Source organism: Chiloscyllium punctatum, chromosome 44 (assembly GCF_047496795.1).
Source record: "Chiloscyllium punctatum isolate Juve2018m chromosome 44, sChiPun1.3, whole genome shotgun sequence".
Taxonomy (NCBI): Eukaryota; Metazoa; Chordata; class Chondrichthyes; order Orectolobiformes; family Hemiscylliidae; genus Chiloscyllium; species Chiloscyllium punctatum.
The window spans coordinates 37,781,840-37,805,812 of record NC_092782.1 but is presented as its reverse complement, the minus strand read 5'-3'; the positions used below and the strand labels follow the sequence as shown (position 1 = coordinate 37,805,812).

Below are 23,973 nucleotides of genomic sequence, written 5' to 3'. Positions count from 1 at the left end.
GCAGATGGGACTAGATTAACATAGGATGTCTATTTGGCATGGGATGCGTTGGACTGAAGGATCTGTTTTCGTGCTGTACATCTCTATGATGCTAAGATTGTTATAAACTGTGGAATGTGAATCCTTTATCACTGTCATTTGCTGATTGTTACAATGAGTGAAAAAGCCTTGCCTCTTTCAGAGTAGATTGATAGAAAGCTTAATCCAAGGAAAATTGTATTTGAAGTGGCAGTAGTTGAAAAGTTAGTGGTTGGAAAATTCAGTTCCTGCGACTTTTTTCATTCATCGAGAAACTTGAAGGCAGCAGTTGAAAATTGTAGAAATGGTATTGGCAGATTAGGGTGAGGTACCACTAATCCTTTGATACTTGAGGCTTGCCTACTACGACGTTTAGGCAGGATTACAAATTGTTGAACAGCTTATCAACGCACAAAAACAGGTTGTATAAACTACAAACATTTGAATATCTCTCAGTTGTTGGGCCTTTACAACAATATTCAGGTAAATTGTACTAAGTAAGGATATATTTTCTAAAACAGGGAAATATATGGGTATACCTCTGAGCTACCAAAATTGAAAAACATTTTGGTGATATCAATTGTAGGGAGTTCTCCAGGGAGCCTGTGGATAAAATTAAAAAAAACACACACACATCATGCAACTGCCATCATGTAGTATGATAAATGTAGGACAGATTAGATTACTTACTGTGTGGAAACAGGCCCTTCGGCCCAACAAGTCCACACTGACCCGCTGAAGCGCAACCCTCCCAGACCCATTCCCCTACATTTACCCCTTCACCTTAGCATGGCTAATTCACCTAACCTGCACATTTTTGGACTGTGGGAGGAAACCGGAGCACTTGGAGAAAACCCACGCAGACACAGGGAGAATGTGCAAACTCCACCCAGTCACCTGAGGCAGGAATTGAACCTGGGTCTCTAGCGCTGTGAGGCAGCAGTGCTAACCCTGTGCCGCCCCAATGTAGGCAAGTTTTTAGTTAGTTGAAATATCTATTATTTAAATAGAATTTCAGCTATTGCCAAGTTATATAAAAGCTAAGTCTCTGAGTTTTTTTAGAGTATATTTATTTAGCATTGAGAAGCAGTTTCTTTTGTATGGTCATCTATTTTAATAACTTGACATTTAATTTTATTTTCTTTTATGGAGCTGGACAAATTGTGTCTTATTATGGCTTTTCTTGAACATGGCCACAATAGAGGGCCGAAATAGCATTGATAGGTGGCACAGCCTGTTAAATCTCTATTGTACGAATGCAATAATTCATGCATTATGGTCTCATATCTGTATAAATATTCTTTTGTCTGCTGTGCTGCCACATGCAGGTGAAAGTTGGATCCTATCTCTTCTGCAGAGGGGCCAAATGAACATCCTTACTTTGAATGCCTCTTTTAAAGCATGTTATCAAACATGAATCAGTGGGAACTAGAGAGACATTCTTATCCTTGGATGTGAAACAGCTCAAATTGTATTTGCATTGCATTGAGAGTTACTTGAATTCCAAGTACTTAATACTCACTTTTCTCTTCAATCCTCATTTACACCTTAAATCTGTTACTCTTTTGTAGATATTTAACTGTTTTGCAAAGTGTTTGTGTGTTTCAGGAATTTTTGATGTGCACTATTATTAATATATATTGATGAGAAAATTGTCACTTTTACTTCAAAGATCTGTTAACTGCATTTTACGTAAATTGCAATTGTCATATTTGATGAAGCCAGAAGCAAAAAATACATGAACTGAAAATCAATTGTGTATTCTGTGAAAATCAAAAGACTGCTTTATAAAACCTATTGCATTGATTTTTGACAAAGTTTACAGACACAGCAGTAGTTGCATGTTAACACTGATGGAACAACATAACTTCATCTGTTAATCTCCTTTACAAAGGAAACTGCGGAAAGCAGCTCATTTGGAAGTACATAGGGAAGGAGATGGCTCTAGTACAACAGATAACACTCAGGAGATACACTACCAGTCTGGGACAGGCACCAACTACAGTGTTGGTGCAATCTTGAGAGAGATCTGGCATGCTTTTTACTTTCCAGGGTATGTATTATAATTTTACTAGACTGTGCAGATTCCTTGTGCTACACTCACATTCAGTTAAATGTTGAGTGGTCTCGAACATTGATAAAATCCTCATTAAACCACCACCATCACCAACAATCCAGATTTTTGTTATTGACCTGTTCATAGTCAGATTTCGGAAACATGATGTAGAGATGCTGGTGTTGGATTGGGGTGGACAAGGTAGACGTCATATGACACTAGGTTATAGGCTATATAATCACAAGCTTTCAAAGTGCTGCTTCTTTGTCAGGTAAAGTGAAGAGAAGCACACAGATACAGAATTTATAATCCGAGAGATCAAAATATCATACAAATGGTGTGAGTGGAGTGTCAACAGGCTGAATAATAAATCTCTGCAAGTGATCAAGAGTGTCAGATGGTGTGTGTAAAATGTCAACAGCTGAATAGCAAGTGAAGGAATGACTTATAATCTGATTAATTAATTGAGGCAGAGAGGTAGAGTCATAGAGAATTACAAAAAATTAAAAAAAGGTGGTGCTGGAGACGAACCAAATGGCTGGATTAATGTGATAGGTATAAGAGTTGCTTGCTGAGAGTCTGACCAAAGTAATATGTACAAGAGAACCTCGATTATCCGAACGAGATGGGTGGGCACTATTTCGTTCGGATAATCGATTTTTTCGGTTAATCGACTAAATGTTTTTCCTCTGGGGCTCGGAGTTTTTAAAATCTGCTCCCTGTTCAGGAGACAAGGCGAGCACACCACACGTGAGCCCCTGCCCCCACCCCTGACCAAAACCGTCCCCCTCCAACACCCGCCCCCAGCACCGCCCCCTGCCATCTGCCCCGTTCAATACCCCCCGCCCCGTCCAAAAACGCCTATCGCCCCGCCTGCCTCCCACCCTCCCAAACCTGACCAACACTGCCCCCGGCCACCTCCCACACTCCGACCCTGTAGCAACAACACCCCCGTCCCCCAATCCATCCAACACCGCCCTCTGTTCCCCAATACTGCCCCCCTCCCGCCCCCCTCCCACCCCCCTTTCCAGGTCCAGGCCAGCCGGACTGAACACCAACAACAAGGCTGTTGCTGCCGCCACTGCCTTTGGGTGGTAAGTCTCCAAATAGCGCGCGCGCACACACGCACACACAACTTTTTGACAGGTTCCACATTTACACTGTATAGGACAATGTTGGAGAGATTATCTGGGGAAGGGGAGTTTAGGATACAACCCTCTGTAGTAATTCAGGGAAAGTGTGGGGAGAGAGAGAGGGCGGAAGGTCAGACAGTGCCTGCTTAATCATTGTAAACAAAAGACATGATCAGTATTGGAAACACATCTTTGATGTAATGTTTCTATCGGGACCTGGAGCTCTCCTTCGGATAATCCGATATTTGGATAATTGATATTCAGACAATCAAGGTTCCTCTGTAATTCAAAACTGTTCAAACTAATTAAGGTAGAGAGATCATAACAATGACAACTGAGCAACTAGGAGCACTACAAGCAACTATTTGCCGATCCAACCAAAGAACACACCCGTCAGCTCAACAGACTGATCAAAACCTTTGATCCAGACCTTCAGAGTATCCTATGCACTCTCATCCTGTGTACGTCTTGCACAGGAGACTTTGCCTTCTGAAGATACAAAAAGCCAACACACCTGGATGTCCCATTGTATCAGGCCACAGGATGCTGTGTGAGAACCTCTCTGGTTATGTTGAGGACATCGTGAAACCCATTATACAAGAAATCCCAGCTCCTGTCACGACACTACATACTCCTTGCAGAAACTCAGGGCCCATGGACCAGTTAAACTAGGAGCATTCCTCATCCCAATGGATGTTTTGGCACTCTACCCATGACAACAACATTGCTGCAACAGCCTCAATACTCAATACCAGCAACTGCCAATTTCCAGAGACTGACCTACAACTCGTCTGCTTCATCCTCAAATCCAGTGTCTTCGCCTTTGACAACCAGCTCTTCATCCAGACATACTGAACAGTGATGGGAACCATGTTTTCACCCCAATGCGACAACATTTTCATGCACAAGTTCAAGCAAGACTTTTGCTGTACGGGACCTCTAACTGATGCTACCCACCAGATTCAATGACATTTTCTTCCTTTGGACTCATGGTGAGGAATCACTGAAACGGCAACACAACGATATCAAAAAGTTTCATCCCACCATCAAAGTTACCATGGATGACTATTCAGAATCAATCTTATTCTTGGACACATGGCACCATCAAGGATGGGCATCTCAGTACCTCACTCTACCACAAGCCCATGGTTAACCTCACGATGCTGCACTTCTCTAGCTTCCAGCCTAAACACAAAGAAGCCATCCCCTATGGACAAGCCCTGCATATACATAGGATGTGCTCAGATGAGGAAGAATGCGACGGACACCTAAACATACTGAAAAACGCCCACATGAGAACTGGATATGATGCTCAGTTCATCAATTTCTAGTGTCGATATGTCACAGTGAAAAACAGCAATGACCTCCTCAGAAGACAGACACAGGACACAACTGATGGAGTACCCTTGGTCGTCCAGTATTTCCCCAAAGTGGAGGGACTATGCCATGTTCTTCGCAGCCTTCAACATGTTATTGATCACATCTCGCCAAGATCATCCCTACGCCTCCATTTCTTGCCTTCAAAGAACTGCCAAACCTTAAACAGACCACCGTTTGCAGCAAAATACCCAACCTTCAGGACAACCTCAACCACATCACCACACAACTTTGCCAAGGCAACCTCTGCAAGACATGCCAAATCATTGACATGGATACTACCATCACATATGGGAACATCACTCACCATGTGCACAGCAGATACTCATGTGACTCAGCCAATGTTGCCTACACTTCAGGCAAGGATGCCCCATGGCATAGCATATCGCCAGACAAGAATGTTCCCTCCCATTCGGGGAACAATTCAGCTGTCAAGGACATTCAGTCTCCGATCTTCGGGAAGGCGGCCTTCAAGATACATAACAATGTAGAATCGCTGAGCAGAAACCGATAGCCAAGTTCCATACCCATAAGGATGGCTTCAGCTGTGATCTTGGGTTCATGTCCTGCGATACATAACCCAACTATACTGTTCTGTATCTGTCTTGACACCATCACCTTGATAACTTTTATGTTCTCTACCTAAATTAATTTATACAACTTTGGATTACTTGTTACTTTGGTTAGTCCCTCAGCATGTGACTCTTATACCTATCATGTTATGCCAGTCATTTGGTTTGTCTCCAACACCACCTTATTTTGAATTCTTTTGTAATTATCTTTCTGCCTCAACTAATCAGATTATAAGCTCATCCCTTCGCTTGCTATTCAGCTGTTAACAATGTTTCAGCCTGCTCCTGCCCACTGAACTCATCTCTACCTACCTCGACACTGCCCTATCCCCCCTAGTCCAGGAACCTCCCACATACATTCGAGACACCACCCATGCCCTCCACCTCCTCTAAGACTTCCGTTTCCCCGGCCCCCAATGCTTCATCTTCACCATGGATATCCAATCCCTCTACACCTCTATCCGCCATAACCAGGGCTTCCAAGCCCTCCATTTCTTCCTCTCTCGATGTCCCCAACAGTACCCTTCCACCGACACACTCATTCGTTTGGCCAAATTGGTCCTCACCCTTAACAATTTTTCCTTCAAATCCTCCCATTTCCTCCAGACCAAAGGGGTAGCCATGGGCACCTGTATGGGCCCCAGCTATGCTTGTCTCTTTGTTAGCTATGTAGAACAGTCCATCTTCTGTAGTTACACTGGCACCACTTCCCCACCTCTTACTCCACTACATTGATGATTGCATCGGTGCCACCTCGTGCTCCCGCGAGGAGGTTGACCAATGCATCAGCTTCACCAACACATTCCACCCTGACCTTAAATTTACCTGGACCATCTCTGACACCTCCCTCCCCTTCCTAGACCCCTCCATCTCCATTAATGACGACCGACTTGACACCGACATTTTTTACAAACCCACCGACTCCCAGAGCTACCTGGATTACGCCTCTTCCCTCCCTACCCCCTGCAAAAATGCCATCCCATATTCCCAATTCCTCTGCCTCCGCCGTATCTGCTCCCAGGAGGACCAGTTCTACCACAGAACACACCAGATGGCCTCCTTCTTTAGAGACCACAATTTCCCTTCCCACATGGTTAAAGTTGCCCTCCAACACATCTCGTCCACATACCACGCCCCCGCCCTCAGACCCCACCTCTCCAACCGTAACAAGGACAGAACACCCCTGGTGCTCACCTTCCACCCTACCAACCTTTGCATTAACCAAATCATCCTACGACATTTCCGCCACCTCCAAACGGACCCCACCACCAGGGATATATTTCCCTCCCCACCCCTTTCCGCCTTCCGCAAAGTCCGTTCCCTCCGTGACTACCTGGTCAGGTCCACGCCCCCCAACAACCCACCGTCCCATCTTGGCACCTTCTCCTGCCAAGGCAGGAATTGCGAAACCTGCGCCCACACCTCCACCCTCACCTTCATCCAAGGCCCCAAAGGAGCCTTCCACATCCATCAAAGTTTCACCTGCACATCCACCAATATCATTTATTGTATCTGTTGCTCCCGATGCGGTCTCCTCTACATTGGGGAGACTGGACGCCTCCTAACAGAGCGCTTTAGGGAACGTCTCTGGGACATCTGCACCAATCAACCACACCGCCCTGTGGCCCAACATTTCAACTCCCCCTCCCACTCAGCCAAGAACATGGAGTTTCTGGGCCTCTTTCGCCGCCGCTCCCTCACCACCCGACGCTTGGAGGAAGAACACCTCATCTTCCGCCTCAGAATGCTTCAACCCCAGGGCATCAATGTGGACTTCACCCGTTTCCTCATTTCCCCTTCCCCCACCTCACCCCAGTTCCAAACTTCCAGCTCAGCACTGTCCCCATGACCTGTTCCTACCTGCCTATCTTCCTTTCCACCTATCCACTCCACCCTCCTCTCTGACCTATCACCTTCATCCCCACCCCCACTCACCTGTTGTACTCTATGCTTCTTTCTCCCCACCCCCACCCTCCTCTCTATCTCTCCACTCTTCAGGCACTCTGCCTGTATTCCTGATGAAGGGCTTTTGCCCGAAACATCAATTTTCCTGCTCCTCGGATGCTGCCTGAACTGCTGTGCTTTTCCAGCACCACTCTAATCCAGAATCTGGGCATCTGCAGTCATTGTTTTTACCTCCTACTTTAGTCACACCGCCTGACACTCTTGATCACCTGCAGAGCCTTATTATTCAGCCTGTTTACATTCCACTTATACTATTTGTATGATCTTTTGATCTCTCCAATTATAAATTTGTGCCTGTGTGCTTCTCATCATTTCACATGACAAAAGAGCAGCATTTTGAAAGCTTGTGATTTTGAGTAAAACTGTTGTCGTGTGACTTCTGATCAGGTTTGGGAAATGCACCTCTGAAAAGTTGCCCCAATAGTTAACCCAGCACAGACCAAGAACTGAATATGATACTATCCTGGCCCTGTATCGTATGCAGCTTTCACCAGGCGGTACAATACCGCCTTTGGCAAGAACCTTGATGAAATAAGACTTTCCTCAACTAAGCCACAAAATCATATTATAGAGACTTAATTCATTGTAAATGTCAATCTAACAATTCATTTTTAACAATAGAATTTATATTTACTTATGCCATATATACTGTCCCAGGATATATGTTTTTGGATACTGAGAACCTTGGGGCAATTTAAATATCTGAAATAAATGCTAGTTTTAACCATTCCGTATTCTACAGGACTTTTAATAAATGAAATCATGTTTGTCCTGTTCCATATATACTACATAATGACCATTTCTAGCTCATTGTTCTTAGTTACCTCTAAGTTAATTATTGCCAATAGTTTTGAATTGAACACAGTGATTCTCTTCATTGTCAAAACCTGCCTCAAATATTCAAATTTCTTAAAAAATTGAAAGCTTGATCCAGGCAAATATAAAGATCTGTTAGCTTACAAAATGTAAAGTCATGATTATGATGAAAGCAGTTAATTAGATTTGATACGTGTATGGAGTGATATGATCTCCGTAGACATTAATAATGTTTGTTTTTGTTTTGGAGAACCAAAAACCCATGTATCTGGTTAAAAGAATGAAGGGACTCAAGGTTGACAGTTTAGACCAAAGAACTTTAACATAAGTAAAGCAACATGAATACTAATAAGTATACTATCATTAGAAATTGATGACATTAAAATTATTTAAAACGTAGATTAAACGCAATTATTCATACTCTGAAGCAAGTTTCCTCATTACATCCATACCCATTTGATTTACAGCCCAAAAACTCAGATACTTATCAGGAATTGGAAGGTTAACCACTTGATCTAAACACAATTTCAAAGATTATTTCTTGGGTCTTCTTCTAGTTAGGCTGTTCCCTTCAAATCTCCTTCAAGCATCCCTGCTCTAGGCCTGTTTTATATAGTCCATTGTACTTTCCCCTCTGCTCAGTCACCCCAGAAACCCTAATGATTATTAATAGACTCTCTCAGTTGTCAAGATCCCGATTCTCTCCTCCTTGGACTGACAAAAAAAGAAACAATGGGACAAATTGGCCCTGGAGAAAAACTCACCTCATTCTTGCACAAAACACAATTAGTGAGGTGGCAAGAAGGTCCATGGATAGCTTATTAATGGGCACTTAAGGATATCAACTGACCACCTCCCTGATCAAGGTCTCCCTGTTAGGCAGGAAATGTGGCTAGTTAAGGTATCTGTTGGATTTCAATTGCTGACTCACGTTCGCCCACATTTTTCTTGAAAAGGAAAGTTCCACCCCAAGAATGTTAAACACTTTTCACCAACATCGATCATTTCAATTGAATTATGCTTGGAAAAAGGTATCACTTGCAACCAGCTTATTCTAAACTAAAACTGTTTGTTTGATAGCAGAACTCTGAGGAAGGGCTGCTCGACCAGAAACATTAACTCTGATTTCTCTCAGCAGATGTTGCCAGACCTGCTCAGCTTTTCCAGCAATTTCTGTTTTTGTTTAATCTTGCTGCATTGGATCTGGGAGACCTCTGCATTAACAGTCCATGGAACCCATGTCCTCCACAGATAATTTAAAATGCACCTGAAGGTTGCTCTCTGTTGGTTCCCTGGCAGCCTAATTTGCTTATCTTCTACAGTCCAGCATGTTCTGATTCCACGTCTGACCATTTCAGGAAATTTGCCTGATTGTTGGAAGACAGTAGGTTTCTGTTTCAACAGTTCCACCCCCTGTGCTGTTTCACTGGCTTTCTATACTATCTCTGTATCTGTTGCCATGGGATTGCTAATATTCCACATTTGGGATCAGGTTCCACAAGTTATCTGAAAACATTGAGGTTGTTTTGACCCTTCCAATATGTTGTCAAATTGCTTGTGTAACATTCAGACTTGGATGAGCCACATTTTCCTTCAGATACATGTTGGGGAGATTGAAATAGCAGTTCTTTTACCCTTATATCACAACCTCTGTGATGTAACTCTGCCATCAATTTGATCAACCTCCTTCACTTACTCAAGTTGAACCAGACTATTTATACCCTTGGCACTTATCAACTCTGAACTGAACTTCCGACCTCCTATTCGCTTCCATCACAATAACTGCCTGCTTCCTTTTCCTCAGTGTGTCTTCCTGAGTCAAGGAATGTTGGTAAGGGCCACCCATGTTTACAGAAATACCAGAAATCAGGAATTGGAGGCAGTTTTGACATGGGGGATTACTGGGTTCAAGAGTGTTGAGTGATTTGTGTTTAATGAAGAATTAGAAAGATAATTTCTACCTTATAGAGGATAAGTTCGCAAAAGATCCAAAGAGCAAAACATTTGACTAAGCCAAGAGACTACATTTTGCAATAGATGCTATAACACCTTGTATAATTCTGAAGTAGCATTTGTGCAAATTATTGTTTCTACTATTTTAAAATGGAGCAAGGGAAGTATTTGAGATTTATTAGTGGTCCAGCCATTTGAAGCTCTCATTATACTGAATGGCTACAAATAAATACAAGTCAAGAGGGAATAGAAGTGCTAAGAAAGGATATGAACATCAGATATGGAGTGTTGGTGTCAATTTATTTTGAAGTTCATGTTATGAAGATGTGGGTGTACTGTACCTTTTAAGAGAGTTAAATGCTAGCAAAAACTACCTGACAACACCAAGTGTTTTGAAAAAGGTACAATGTAACATTGGTAGCATCATAGAGATGCTACTGGGGTAGCTAGGGTAGCCGGGTGCCTGGAAACGACAAAAGAATCAAATTAGGCTAATCAGTTTAAATTATAATCCAAAAAATACCAAACTCCAATCCATTTTGAATTTAGTATATTGACAATCTTAAAACCCAATGACGCAATCTGATTCTTTAAGAGCGGAGAAAATTGAACAGGTGAGAAGAGAACTGCCAAGCTACTAACATGTAAAGATGGTCTGAAAAATAACTCTCTTAAAAGGTGCCTTTATCAGTCAGTAACCTGTGAAGCAGAATTCCCAAGAAGAAGAAGAAAGATGACAGGAATATAGAGAAAACTGAACACTGCCTGATTTTGAGATAAGAAGTTTTGTTTTGTAAATCATAATCATGAATTTTATCGGACTAGTATTATAGAAGGGAAGGTATTAGATTAGATTAGATTCCCTACAGTGTGGAAACAGGTCCTTCAGCCCAACTAGTCCACACCAACCCTCCAAAGAGTAACCTACCCAGACCCATTCCCCCTAACTAATGCACCTAACTCTGTGGGCGATTTAGCATGACCAATTCACGTAAAGAGGAAGGAGTTGTAAATAGTTTAGTTAAATATTCCCTGTTATACTTTAAGAAATAAAGTTGTTGATTTTTTTTACTTTAAAAGTTCTTGGCCTCTCGAATTTTCACAGATTACTGCACGGGACAAATCTTTTGTGTTGTTAGTTTACAGTAAACAGGAGAGTTTACCCCATGTCATAACAGTTGGAGCTCATCTGGGATTTGAACTGGTTTAGACAGATTTTAATACATTTTGGGGTACAAAAATCCCAGCAGATTTAAACACTTGCCAATTAGTGTCCCAATCTTTAAATAAAACATAGGTGAGACAATTTGTTTAAATTTGGTGACTTGTGATTGATTAAATAAAAAGTGAGAGAAATAGCTTGTAAAATTGCTAAAGAGGTTCTGGGATTTGAAGATGATTCTCAAATTTGCCAAGGAAGTTTAGAAGGAAAAAATAAGGCATGGTGGCACAGTGGTTAGCTCTGCTGCCTCAGCGCCAGAGACCTGGGTTCAATTCCTGTCTCAGGCGACTGACTGTGTGGAGTTTGCACATTCTCCCCGTGTCTGCGTGGGTTTCCTCCGGGTGCACCGGTTTCCTCCCACAATCCAAAAATGTGCAGGTTAGGTGAATAGGCCATGCTAAATTGCCCGTAGTGTTCGCTGAAGGGATTAATGTAGGGGAATGGGTCTGGGTGGGTTGTGCTTTCGCGGGTCAGTGTGAACTTATTGGGCCGAAGAGCCTGTTTCCACACTGTAAGTAATCTAATCTAAAGCTGAAATTGTCAGGGAATTATTCAAACACCTAGGCATATCCGAGAAACAGACAAGTGCAGTAGAGGTAGAAAAACCTCAATTACAATTGAGGAAAATGGAGTTAGAAGATAAACAGAGAGAGGAGAGAGAGAAGATTCTTAGCTGAGCAAAGAGAGAGAGAAGGGAGAAACCAGAAGAGAATTTGAACTTGAGAAGTTGCGACTTAGTCAGCAAAGTCATAGAACATAGAACATAGAACATAGAACAATACAGCACAGAACAGGCCCTTCGGCCCACGATGTTGTGCCGAACTTCTATCCTAGATTAAGCACCCATCCATGTACCTATCCAAATGCCGCTTAAAGGTCGCCAATGAATCTGACTCTACCACTCCCTCGGGCAGCGCATTCCATGCCCCCACCACTCTCTGGGTAAAGAACCCACCCCTGACATCTCCCCTATACCTTCCACCCTTCACCTTAAATTTATGTCCCCTTGTAACACTCTGTTGTACCCGGGGAAAAAGTTTCTGACTGTCAAGTTAACAGGATGGAGATTAAAAGGGAAGGCAGTATAAATCTATAAGTATGTCCAAACACTGGCACATTTTGATGAGAAAGATGTTGAAGCCTTCTTTATTTCATTTGAAAAATTGGCTAGGCAGCTGGAGTAGTCCGAGGATGTATGGGTAATGCTGGTTCAGACTAAACTGGTAGGCAGAGCTAGTGAGGTATTTGCCACACTGTCAGATTGAGATTATGAAGAGGTTAAGCAGGCTATTTTAAGTGCTTATGAATTGGTGCCAGTGTGTATACAGCAGTTCAGAAACACTAAGAAGGAACCAGGTTAGACTCATGTTGTGTTCAAAAGAATTAAACATAGTCATTTTGATTGATGGGTGTGTGCTTTGAAATAGATAAGAACTTTGAGGCTCTAAGAGAGATTATTCTGCTGGAGGAGTTTAAAAACTCACATCCAGAGATGGTAAGAATTCACGTGGAGGAACAGAAAGTTCAGGAAGTGAGAAGGGCAGCAGAATTAGCAGGTAAGTACATGTTGGTGCGTAAGAAAAGCTTCCGTTCAGAATTTCATTCTGTGAGGGATAGAAGTTAGGAGAAGGGAGATCCTACACTACTAAATCCAGAGTAGAGGGCAATGGTAATAATTTACCACAGGATAAAAAAGAAGCCCAAGAGGGTGGAAAGGATGTGAATGGCCATCTTTTCATTATGATGGTTCATTTTTTTCTTAAGTGGGGGAGGTGTTATGAACTTGTGGGTTTACTGTACCTTTGAGTTAATAGCAAAAATTACCTGATAGCATCAAGTGTTCTGAAAAAGATACAGTGTAACATGGGCTCTAACTACTGGGGTAGCTAGGGTAGCTTGTTGCCTAGAAATGACAAAATAGATTTGAATTAGGCTAATCAGTTTAAATTAAACCCTGAAAAATACCAAACTCCAATCCAATCTGAATTTAGTATATTGACAATCTTTAAAGCCAATGACACAATCTGATGCTTTGTGGGTATAAGAGCGGGGAAATTTGAACAGTTGAGAAGAGAACTCCCAAGCTAGCAGCATGTAAAGATGGTCTGAAAAAGAGCTCTCTTAAAAGGTACCTTTATTAGTCAGTAAACTGTGAAGCAGAATCCCCAAGAAGAAGGAAAAAATGACAGGAATACAGAGAAAGCTGAAAGCTGCCTGGTTTTGAGATGAGGTTTGTTTTGTAAATCGTAGTCGGGAGTTTTATTGGACTTTTATTGTAGAAGGGAAGATAATAAAAAGGTTAGAGGAAGGAGTTGTAAATAGTTGTTAGTTAATTATTCTCTGTTAGACTTTAACAACTAAAGTTAATTTTTACTTTAAATAGTTTTTGGCCTCTCGAATTTTCACAGATTGCTGCATGGGATAAATCTTTTCTGTGTTGCTAATTTATAGTAAGCAGGAGAGTTTACCCCATGTCATAACAATGTCTCCAACTATTTGAAAATGGCAGGGCTGGTTGGGAAAAAAAAGCCGTTGTTGAGGGTAGTTGATCTGACAAATACAGGCAGAGAACAAAAGCAAAAACCTTGCATACTGGTTAGGTTTAAACTTGAGTATTGTGTACAATTCTGAGCTCAACCTTTTAGGAAGGTGTTCTAGGAAGGCCTTAAGAAGGGTGCAAAGTAAATTTTTCAGAATTATACCAGGAATCAGGGACTTCAGTTATGTGAAAATCTAAAGAAGTGAGATTGTTCTCCTTGAAACATATATCCTTGAGGGGAAATTTATGAGCCGTGTTATGAAGGGTTTGAAGAGAAAAAATAAGGAGAACCTATTACCACTGACAGGTGGCTTGAAAAGCAGTGATGCAGATTCAAGGAATTTAACAATGGCATCAAAATTAGGTGAAAAATATTGTTATATAGTGACCATTTATGGTCTGGAATGCAGTGTGTGAAAGTCTGACAAATGTAGATTCAATCATAATTTTGAATAGGATATATCCTTGAAAACAATTTAAGTTATTGTGCTTTCCAGAAACAACAGGAGAATGGGACTACTTGGGTAGCCCTTTCAAATAGAGTGATGGGCCAGGTGTCCTATACAACTATATAAAATGAGTGAAAAGAATTTGGACGGAGTTCCAGGCTGAAGAGATGCTAGAGAAATATATAGGAGAAAGCACTCCAATTTTAATTTTGTGTATACTAAAACATACTTTGTGGGAAAAACTGAGAAGAAAATATGGAAGATAATTATAAGCTAAGAGACCCTTAAAAGCCTGATTACAGAAATAACTTCATAATATTTTGTTGTGGAATGCATTTCCACCAAATGCAGTTAATGAAAGCTGGAGTGTTCAAAGTTATCACAAAGTGGTTAGTTTCGGTGTGGGAAAGGTATAATACATTTGTTATGAAAAATAGTTGTTTCACTATCTGACATATTGTACTTAAGCTCTTGAACTTGGATAAAAGGACAGTGTGGACTCCATTTAGACCAAAATAAAACTCTACCTGTGAATTTTTCAGAAGTTTGGCTCCAGGATGGTGATATGTTTCTTTACCTATCTTGACACCTAGCTGACTAAAGAAATTTAATAACAAATTTCTGCAATTTCACCAGTCTTATTTTGACTTGACTTGCTGTGTTGAATCTAGAAGCTAAACAAAAGACCAAACTTTACCTTTATCTTTAAGGTCAAAGAAAACCAAACTTTCGATAGACAAATCAACAGAAACAGATAATGGCTATGTTTCTCTGGATGGAAGAGTGAGTAACAAAAGCCACGAAGATATTAAGGTATTTCATACTGCTCACTATGAAATGATGGGACCTGAAGATTACAGCTCAATTAGAGGAACAGGAAGAAATACACACAGTCCTGTAAACCATAAAGTAAGTGCGTTAGAATCTGTTGGCTTGTTGGTAAGTCCACACAAACCACAGAGCATGCTTGGACTACTGTGAATTGAACCCAGTGTGTTTGAGATTGTCATGTGCTTGAATCAGACGATGAAAACTTAGAGTAGAAGACATTCACAGTCTGATTTTACAAAATCTTATAAATATACGGAATAACTTCCCAGGAAAACATTGGAGATGGTATGGAAGCATTGAATGGAGAATTTGATAGCTACTTGAGAGTTTTGCAGGGATAAGTTTTGAGACCTGTTAGTTGGACTGTATAATCTGTTCTAAATTTACATTTTCCTGTATTCACCTGTACACTCTGAATAATATTTCTTTAATTGAAAGTAGGTTTAATTCCATCGGTCAAATTTTGTAATACAGAAACCTAAGTCATAGATTCATCCTCAATACTATGATCCACATTGTAAAACCAGGCTAGTTTGGATCCAAGTTTTGTTTCATTTTTTTAACCATGGATGTCATTTAATGAACACATTCACAAGATAGTGCTCGTGTACTTTTAGCACAAAGAATACAACACTTATTAAACAACAAAGTCATGAACTAGATTACAGTAGACAAAAGTTGGGACAATTTCATTACAGAATCAGGAAAGGATTCAAGCTCTCACTAGCTCTTCTATCCAAATTTTCCTAAAAACATGCAAACCTCAGTGAAATGTTGCCAATCTCTTCACACTAGGGCTACTTTTCAGGGATAGGCTGGTACAGCTGCAGCTGGTTTTCTTTTGATGAATTTCTGTGCAGTCACGAGATGTTTTTTCCCTTCATCACCTTTAATCTGAAGAGATTATGTTCCATATAGAGATGGACAGTAATATAAATCATTTGCTTGTGACTTTCAAATTTGAAAACTACTTGGTGACTATTTTAGCTGAGGAGGTAGTCACGGAAATTGGCAGAAGCAGAATAAGTGGAATGCCAGTGTCTAGGAATGGTGGATCAAGGGCAAGATAATGTCGAAGGTGCTTTTGGCAAAGCAAGACTATTTATGGAAGAAAGGAAAGACTGCATTTTCAGAGGTCTGGAGTTCAACTGTAATGCATAATACAGTTAGTATTATTTTTTCTCACCCTATGATAGGTGACTCAATTGTGCATAAACACTTGCAACACCAGCCTTTCCTCAGAAATTTCATTTCTAGTGCTCCACCAACATTCAAGAATTACTTCCTTGCAAATGAGGGAATATTCAAAACTCTCAAATTCTACAGACAACATACAGGATGCCTGTTATGAAGGAAGTGGAATTAGGGAAATTATTGTACTTTAATCATTTGGCTTTTCTCATGTTCATATTTTTAAATAGGAAGGATTGAGACCAGTCATAAATATATCCGATGATGTTTCAAGTGATGAAGATGGTGAAGCTGGATCGCAAGCATTCACACAACGTCGGACCGGAGAACGAATTTCCAATGACAATGTATTACGGAATAGAAAATCTAATCAGTATAAAAGACACTACACTCCTGAGGTTATAGACTTTTTGCTTCTTCTCTAGTTCCTTCTTCTTCATCATAATGAGCAATATTTTATATGATACATGGTACTTTACTATGATAACACTGTGATTGACAGTAATATTGATAAAACTTAGTTAAGTCTTAAATTTATGAGAATTACTTTTGTAATGAAAAGACTACTAAAACGGAGAAGCCAAAATGAATGCCAGGCAGTTGGTCTTTTAAAGTCGTAAGTTATGTTTCAATTATAGTTGGTAGTTATCTAAGTAGGGGTAGTACATATTTCTAGTTCCTGTTGATGACTTGTACTTTTAAAGTGTATTTCATGTCAAATTATTTTTCAGGAGACTGCTAAATCTGCTACTAGTTGTAGTTCACGCAGTTCGAGACAAGATTCAGAAAGCACGCGCCATGAGTCAGAAACTGAAGATGTATTATGGGAGGATCTCCTGCACTGTGCTGAATGCCGTACTTCCTGCACTAGTGAAACCGAGGGAGAAAACTCCCACTTGAATTCCTCGGGGAGGAAGGAATACAGAGACGATCCATTTCACCCGGTTTGTTTCAAATAATAACTTTATTAAATGTTATTTCTTCGAGAGTGAATTCTTTAACTGAAGGCAGTATTTAAATTCATTTCAGTTGCACAATTAATATTTTGTCCATAGTTTCAAACTGGTGACATCCAATGTGATTTGGATTCTCATTTTCAGCAAAAGAAAAACTATTCTGCACTCCTTATGTATTGAAACCAATCCCTAAGTAATCCAGACAATAATTCTTTACAATACAATGAGTTATATTCGGTATATATCTGCAACTGGAACTATTAGTATTAGTAATGTGAAATGCTTCAAAGGAATGCTACCAAATAGACTTAGTCACTATGTCAAAGAAGGTAATAACAAGCTGAATCTCAAGATGGGAAGCTGTTACTTATGGGGGACGGCAAGGGCCAGAATTAGTTCCACAATTGTTCTGTCTGTATGAATGATTGAATCGAGGGAACAATTGTAATTATTGATTCCAAATTTGCTGATGATACCAATTTGTAACCATGCAATTCCCATGGCTAATTCACCTAAGTTACACATCCCTGAACACAATGGGCAATGGCCAATCCAGCTAACCTGCACATTTTTGGACTGAGAGAGGAAATGGGAGGAAACCCCCACAGACGCTCTGAGAATGTGCAAACTCTACATAGATAGTTGTCCGAGGCAGGAATTGAACCTGGGCCCCATTGCGCTGTGAGACATCAGTGTTAATGACTGAGCCACCATGCCGCCAGAATTCCTGGAATGCGGGATTATTTAAAGAGGAGAGAAGGAGTTCATTTGGCCCATCGTGTCTACACTGGCTCTTCAAATCCATTGCATTATTTACCTCTTCCAATTTCCTACCTTTTCCCCATACCCTTGCACATTATGTCTTCCCAAATAATCATCCCAATACCTGAATGTCTCAATTGAACCTACCAGGTAATACATTGGATATTCTATCTACTTGTTACGTGAAAAAGTTGTGTTTTTTTTTCTTGCATAACATTTACTTCTTTTACAAATGACTTTCCTCCCTAAGCCTCCTGGCCTCTTTACTTCCCTTTCCTCCTTTTGAGATGCTTAAAGCCCAAATTTATAATCAGACATTTGGGTCACTATTCACATATCCACTTCCAGCTCTACATCTATTATTGACTGATGAGGAAGTGACAATTGTATATATTAATGCCAATTTTTATAAAGCTTTAAGCTCTTTCTCTCTGGGTATGGGAAACACTGGTAAGGCTGCACCTATGGCACATTTTTAGTTGTTGTAATTTGGTGTTAGTGAGTCTTCTGGTTGAACTAATATTGTGGTGAGAAAAGCATTAGCAGCAACAGTGTTATTTTTCCAAAGTAAACGTAAATTGCAACTTTGCAAGTACAACCAGTGCCTTATGTAGTTACAATGATATAGAATCCATGTGTTTTGCTAAGAATAGTTTGTATTTATAAATGTGACTAAATTAAGGGAAAAAAATCCCTTGAATTCACATAGCATTAAAGGAGGAGGTAAAACAGTATTTGCTGGTCAACACGAAAGAACATGTAATTGGGACCCTTCGACTATAAGTTGGTGTTAAAGTGTTTGTGTTGCTTTATGAAAACCTATCCTTTTTCCAGAGTCATTCACCATGGCTTCACAGCTCCAGTATAAGTTTGGAAAGAGTAAGTGCAATCGTCTGGGAATGTAATGAGTGTAAGAAAGCTGATATGTCTGTGATGGAAATCAGTGGAATGATTATGAAAAGAGTGAGTATAGCACTTTAAAAGGTGCAGAAAATTAATTTAACAGTATCTGTGAAGACAGTAACAGAGTTAATATTTTGAGTCCAGTATGAATCTTCAGAACTTCAATGAACTTCATTGTTCTCCCATTCTGCCAATTCAATTTTGGCAATTGTTCTTTGTCTTCCCTTACTAGACAATGGAACCTTTACAGACATGCACTTATTACAATTACAATAACTTTATTGAGTACTTATGAAAAAATGCCAAACTTCCAAATCAGTGATATTTCTTTAATAGCTATATGTTCCTAGCAATTATACCGCTAAACATTTTTGTATTTTATTTATTTATTCTTGCAGTCTTCTGCTAGTTTTGCAGTCCATTCCATTTTTCCTCCTTTTTCAATTTGTTCTTTTCATTCTGATTGTCAAAAAATGCCAGCTCAACATATGGGAAATGCTATAGTTTACTGACAATATTATTGGAATAGTATGACTTAATTTGACTAATAGCAGTGAATATAAAGATTGAAAAAACAGCTACAATTTGCACAAAGCATTCTTTAAAATTATGTGACATCAATTACGGGCAAAATCTATTCTGGGATATATTATAACTTGTCCACTAGAGTGCAAAACAACATTCCCATTTTAAAAATGAATCCCTTCCTCACTAATGTCTGAAGTCTTATAATTTTCTACACATTATCTCAATATGGTTAAAGACCCTTGTTACTGCAACTTGTATCCTGCTGTTATGGACCAGACCAAACCAAACCCCATCAAAATATCTTAAGAATATAGCCTCGGCATAACTTTTTCTTATTTTAAAGGTAAATGTAAAGCGTTCCAGTTGGGGATATTATAGATACTCAAATATAAGCAAACACATTTTGTATTTTAACTTTTGTGTAAACATAAGAGAAAATAAAAATAAAAGAAAAATTGTTTTAACTATAACTCTATTGAAATGCATAACAAAATAATATATATTAATATATTACTACTACTAATAAACTTCTAGAATAGTAACACCCTTTAAAGCACCCTAGGCAAAGGCAAATGTAATAAAACAGATTGCCTCACGTGCAATTCCAGCAACAGGAAGAGAACCCCAACTTTTAACTGTAACAGAGAAAGGAATAGGAGTTTGCACATCCCAGTTTCGAGACCCCAACGACTGCTGAAAGCTCAAAGTAAAAATCCTGGTTCTGTGGAACTTGACCCTACCCATTCAGGATGTTTCTGTTGTTCCAGTTTCTAAAAGAAGTGAAACCAAGGCCTCAGAAACTGTTTGCTTTATTGGCTTTGAGCATACCACTTAGAACATCTGTCTCAACCTTTCTTCATTTAAAAAAACAGGAAAAATACACTTCGTCAATCCATAGTAAATGGAAATGACAAAGCTTAGTGCCATCCTGGTTTTAGGGCCTCAGAAGAGTAACTTTGTGAGAAACATAGAAAATTCAGCAAGTCAGACAGGATCACTGGAAAAAGAAAAAGTTGACCTTTTGTGTCAATGACCTTCGATAGAACAAGATGTTAGAGATGAATAATTTTTTAAAGCAATTAATGTTGATGAAGAATAAAAGCTAATTGGTAACAAAAATCAAAATAACAAATTTCACTAGATTGCATCATTTAAGGTGTAATAGAAGGGAACACTAACAATAATATAGAATGTGGACGAGGACTTAAAATGTCAACATTGTATTTAGGTTTAAGTTCAATCTATGGAGCTTTCATTTACTCATCGATTCATAGGAAGCATGATAATAGAAGAGTTATTTCTTCTAAGCAAAGATTTCCTATAAAGTTGCTGACTTTATGGTTTCAGAAAATCAAGTGTACTTAGTATTACACACAATTGATCACAACTATCAAGTTAATGGGATGTTTTTCTAAATCTCAAAAGATGTTAGACATCTGTTTTAGGAGTTTAGGACCAAGCAGGTTGTCCCTACAGACCCAGGTATAGGCTTCTTTCCTGTTTATAATAAATGCATGAAACTGTCCTAAATACAGTGTGTTGTTAGCGATGTATTGTCTCGAGAAATAATATGCTTGAAAGGTCTATGACATTAATTAAGACAGATTTCTTCTCTGTCATAAAATCTCAGCACAGCTGTCTATTGGAGCAGAAACTAATTGTTGATGACTTACAATCACTAATAGAATTAATCTTGAGCTGTTTCATATATTTTTAACTCTGGACATTTCAAGAATCCTTTAGTAAGTCAAAATGTGGGCTTCATTAATAAAGTCTCCTTCACTTCTATTCTCATTCCTTTTCCTCCCTCCACACATACATATATAAAGTTGAAAAGGGCCTAGTGTCCAATATGCAAGGAGAGATAAAAGAGTATGTAGTTTAAAATTCTTAGGGTGTCCTGGAGGTGTAAGGTTCCAACCTGGGGTTGTGGTTGATTAGCGGTATCCTGGATCAACAGCAGCTATGATTATTGGAGACTGCTTTGAGTCATCAGTGTTGGATATCATTGGCTGCTTTGTCCTTCCTGAACAAGTGTTTGTAAAGAAAGAGGTCTTCATCCATCTGCTGTTGAAAATATATCTCCAGTGCTCTGTCAAATCAGTTATATGGAATGCATTTCATTCATGTATTTTCATATCCGGTGTTGTTGCTTCTAAGCTGGCTTATTATAGTTGAGTTTTTTGTCTCTACTATATGAAACCCATCATTTACCTGTAAGTTATAAATAGGAGATAGGAGCTTTTTCACACATGATGTGTTTCGGTCTCTTCTGATAAAAGATTTAATTTAATTTCACAGCATTTTGGCTATTTTTAAGTCAGTAACCTTCCATGGACATTCACCCAGTTTGCATAATATATCTTTCATTTTCCCTCCAACACCATTGTGGGTCAACCCACAGCAGGTGGACTGCAGTAGTTCAAGAAGGCAGTTCCCCACCAAGTGCAGCTAGGGACAGTCAATAACGCTGGCCAGCCAGCGATGTCCTCATCCAACAAAAATGAATAAATAAATAAAAAGCCTACTTTCCTGACAAAATATGGGGACAACTTAGAGTTCAGATGGTTGTAAATATGCCTCTTAAATGGAAACTAACTTGATAACTGTTATTTGATATCTTGATATTCATTAACAAACTATTCTTTCTCCACATTTCTCCTATTTTAAATATTGAAATATGCTCTCTCCAAATAAACTGCATGTAATAATGTTTTAGCAAAGCAAATATTAATTTTCCAGTATTGAGGGAGGGGTTCTCTGTTTTAAATAATTTTCAACCACTTGTTGCACAGTTAAAAAAGTCTTATGCATTTATAGATATATTTGACAATTTTAGAACTTCTAATGTTTTTGAACCCCTACAGGTTAACAGCTACAAGCAAGGTATTGGTTACCAACTATTTGGAAACTTGGTTTCTCTGATTCTTGGCATCACTCCAGTTTTATTCAGACTCTTTCAGCAAAAGGATTTGGAGCAACTAATGTCACTGTCTGCTGCAGAGGTGTTTTTCATTGCATTTGGTTCAAATGTAAATCAAACAGTTATTATGGTTGCACTAAGCTTTGTGGTGCGTGTGTGCCTCATGTGGATATTTTTCTTCATGCTGTGTGTAGCCGAGCGAACATATAAACAGGTGAGCTGAGATATTTCAAATTTGCAAATTACCTTGACTTATATTACTAATCTTGCTTGAACCACTTATGTTTCTGAGCATGCCAAATTTAGTGGAGCATCAATTTTGTGGAAATCATTTTGGTAAAGTTTTACTGAAGCAGTGAGATGGAGAAGGAAGAAGAGGAAAATTAAGTTGGTACAAAATGATGACCTGAAATATAAAGAATTACAATACTGTTATGAAAGGAAAATCATAGAATGTATAGAACACAAGCAAATTATTTGGCAAGTTGTGCTCTATCAAGAAGCTGACTTCATAGACCTATTTGTTATATTGTGCAAAATCTTTTTTCTTAAATAATTATTTACTTAACATTTAAAAGATTTTACAGATTCTGTTTTCACTAATATTTTTGTTAGGCATAGCAATCCTCTGGTGGAAGCCTTTAACTTGTTTTTTTTAAAATCATGTTCTTACATTTATGCTTTCTAGACAACAACTGTTAATAGCATTCATGCACTATATAACAGGTGGGATTGGATGTATCAGGAACAAAGAATATGACATGTTTACAGGTGTGGGGCAAAGCTTGAGTACTTACAGTACATTGTATCTGTAGTTATTAAGGAAGAGAAAGCTGATAAATATTGGTAGAACTGGAAAGGTAGTGGATGGGGATGAAAATTGATAAGTAAAATGTATTGGTAAGTCTGACTGGCGATGTTGATTTGCTTGGATGGCTTATACCCTAGGTTGTGGAGGAAAATGGGGATAGAGATAGGAGGAAGGCTTGCCATAATCTTCCAATCTTTCCTAGATACAGGGAAGATACTGGAGAGTTAGAAAGTAGTAGTTGTGACACTCCTGTTCAAAGAAAGGATGTAAGAACATTCCCAAAAACCGCTGGTCGATTTAATATTGGTAGTAGATAAGGGTTTCAGAACAAAAATCGGGGAAAAAATTAATTAAACATTTCCAAGTAATCAAGAAGCAGCACAGATTTTTAAAAGGCAAATCATGTTTGTTTAATTTAATTATTTGAAGGAGTAACAGAAGGAAATGCAGCAGATATTGACCATATAGAGTTTAGGAAAGTACCACATATAAGGCTGGTTAATAAAACTGTTGCTAATGGAAAGGGGAGCATCAATGTCAGGCTGGATTAAAAACAAATTGGCTTAAGTACACAAAACAGTCAAATGTGGTCTTAAAAAGCGATAGATGCTCACTAGTTAAGGCAGCACCTGTGGATTTTTTTTTACTCCTAGGATGAGGATGTCACTGGTTAGGGTCTAGAGTCACATGTAGGCCAGACCAGATAAGGATGGCAGCATCCTTTCCTAAAGGACATTAGTGAAACAGATACGTTTTTCCACAATCGGCAACGATTTCATGGCCATCATTAGACTCCTAATTCCAGATATTTGTTGAATTCAAATTCTACCATCTGCTGTAGCAGGATTCGAATCTCGGTCCTCAGAATATTATCAGGTCTCTGGATTAACAGTCCAGCGATAATACCACTAGGCACTTGCCTCCCCTCGAGAGGAAGGGAATAGTCAATCTTCTCACTCTGTGAACTT

General features: G+C 39.3%; 1 protein-coding gene across 1 annotated transcript in view; it reads left to right on the top strand.

The window, feature by feature from the left end:
* The window catches only part of LOC140466879 (protein PHTF2-like), a 108,173-nt gene that overhangs the window by 63,723 nt on the left and 20,477 nt on the right, over positions 1-23,973 (top strand). Inside the window, exons 7-12 of the mRNA XM_072562650.1 lie at positions 1,913-2,071; positions 14,811-15,009; positions 16,353-16,520; positions 16,854-17,066; positions 18,675-18,803; positions 22,139-22,408. Of these exons, the coding sequence (XP_072418751.1) occupies positions 1,913-2,071; positions 14,811-15,009; positions 16,353-16,520; positions 16,854-17,066; positions 18,675-18,803; positions 22,139-22,408 (1,138 nt within the window). The remainder of the gene's footprint in view (positions 1-1,912; positions 2,072-14,810; positions 15,010-16,352; positions 16,521-16,853; positions 17,067-18,674; positions 18,804-22,138; positions 22,409-23,973) is intronic.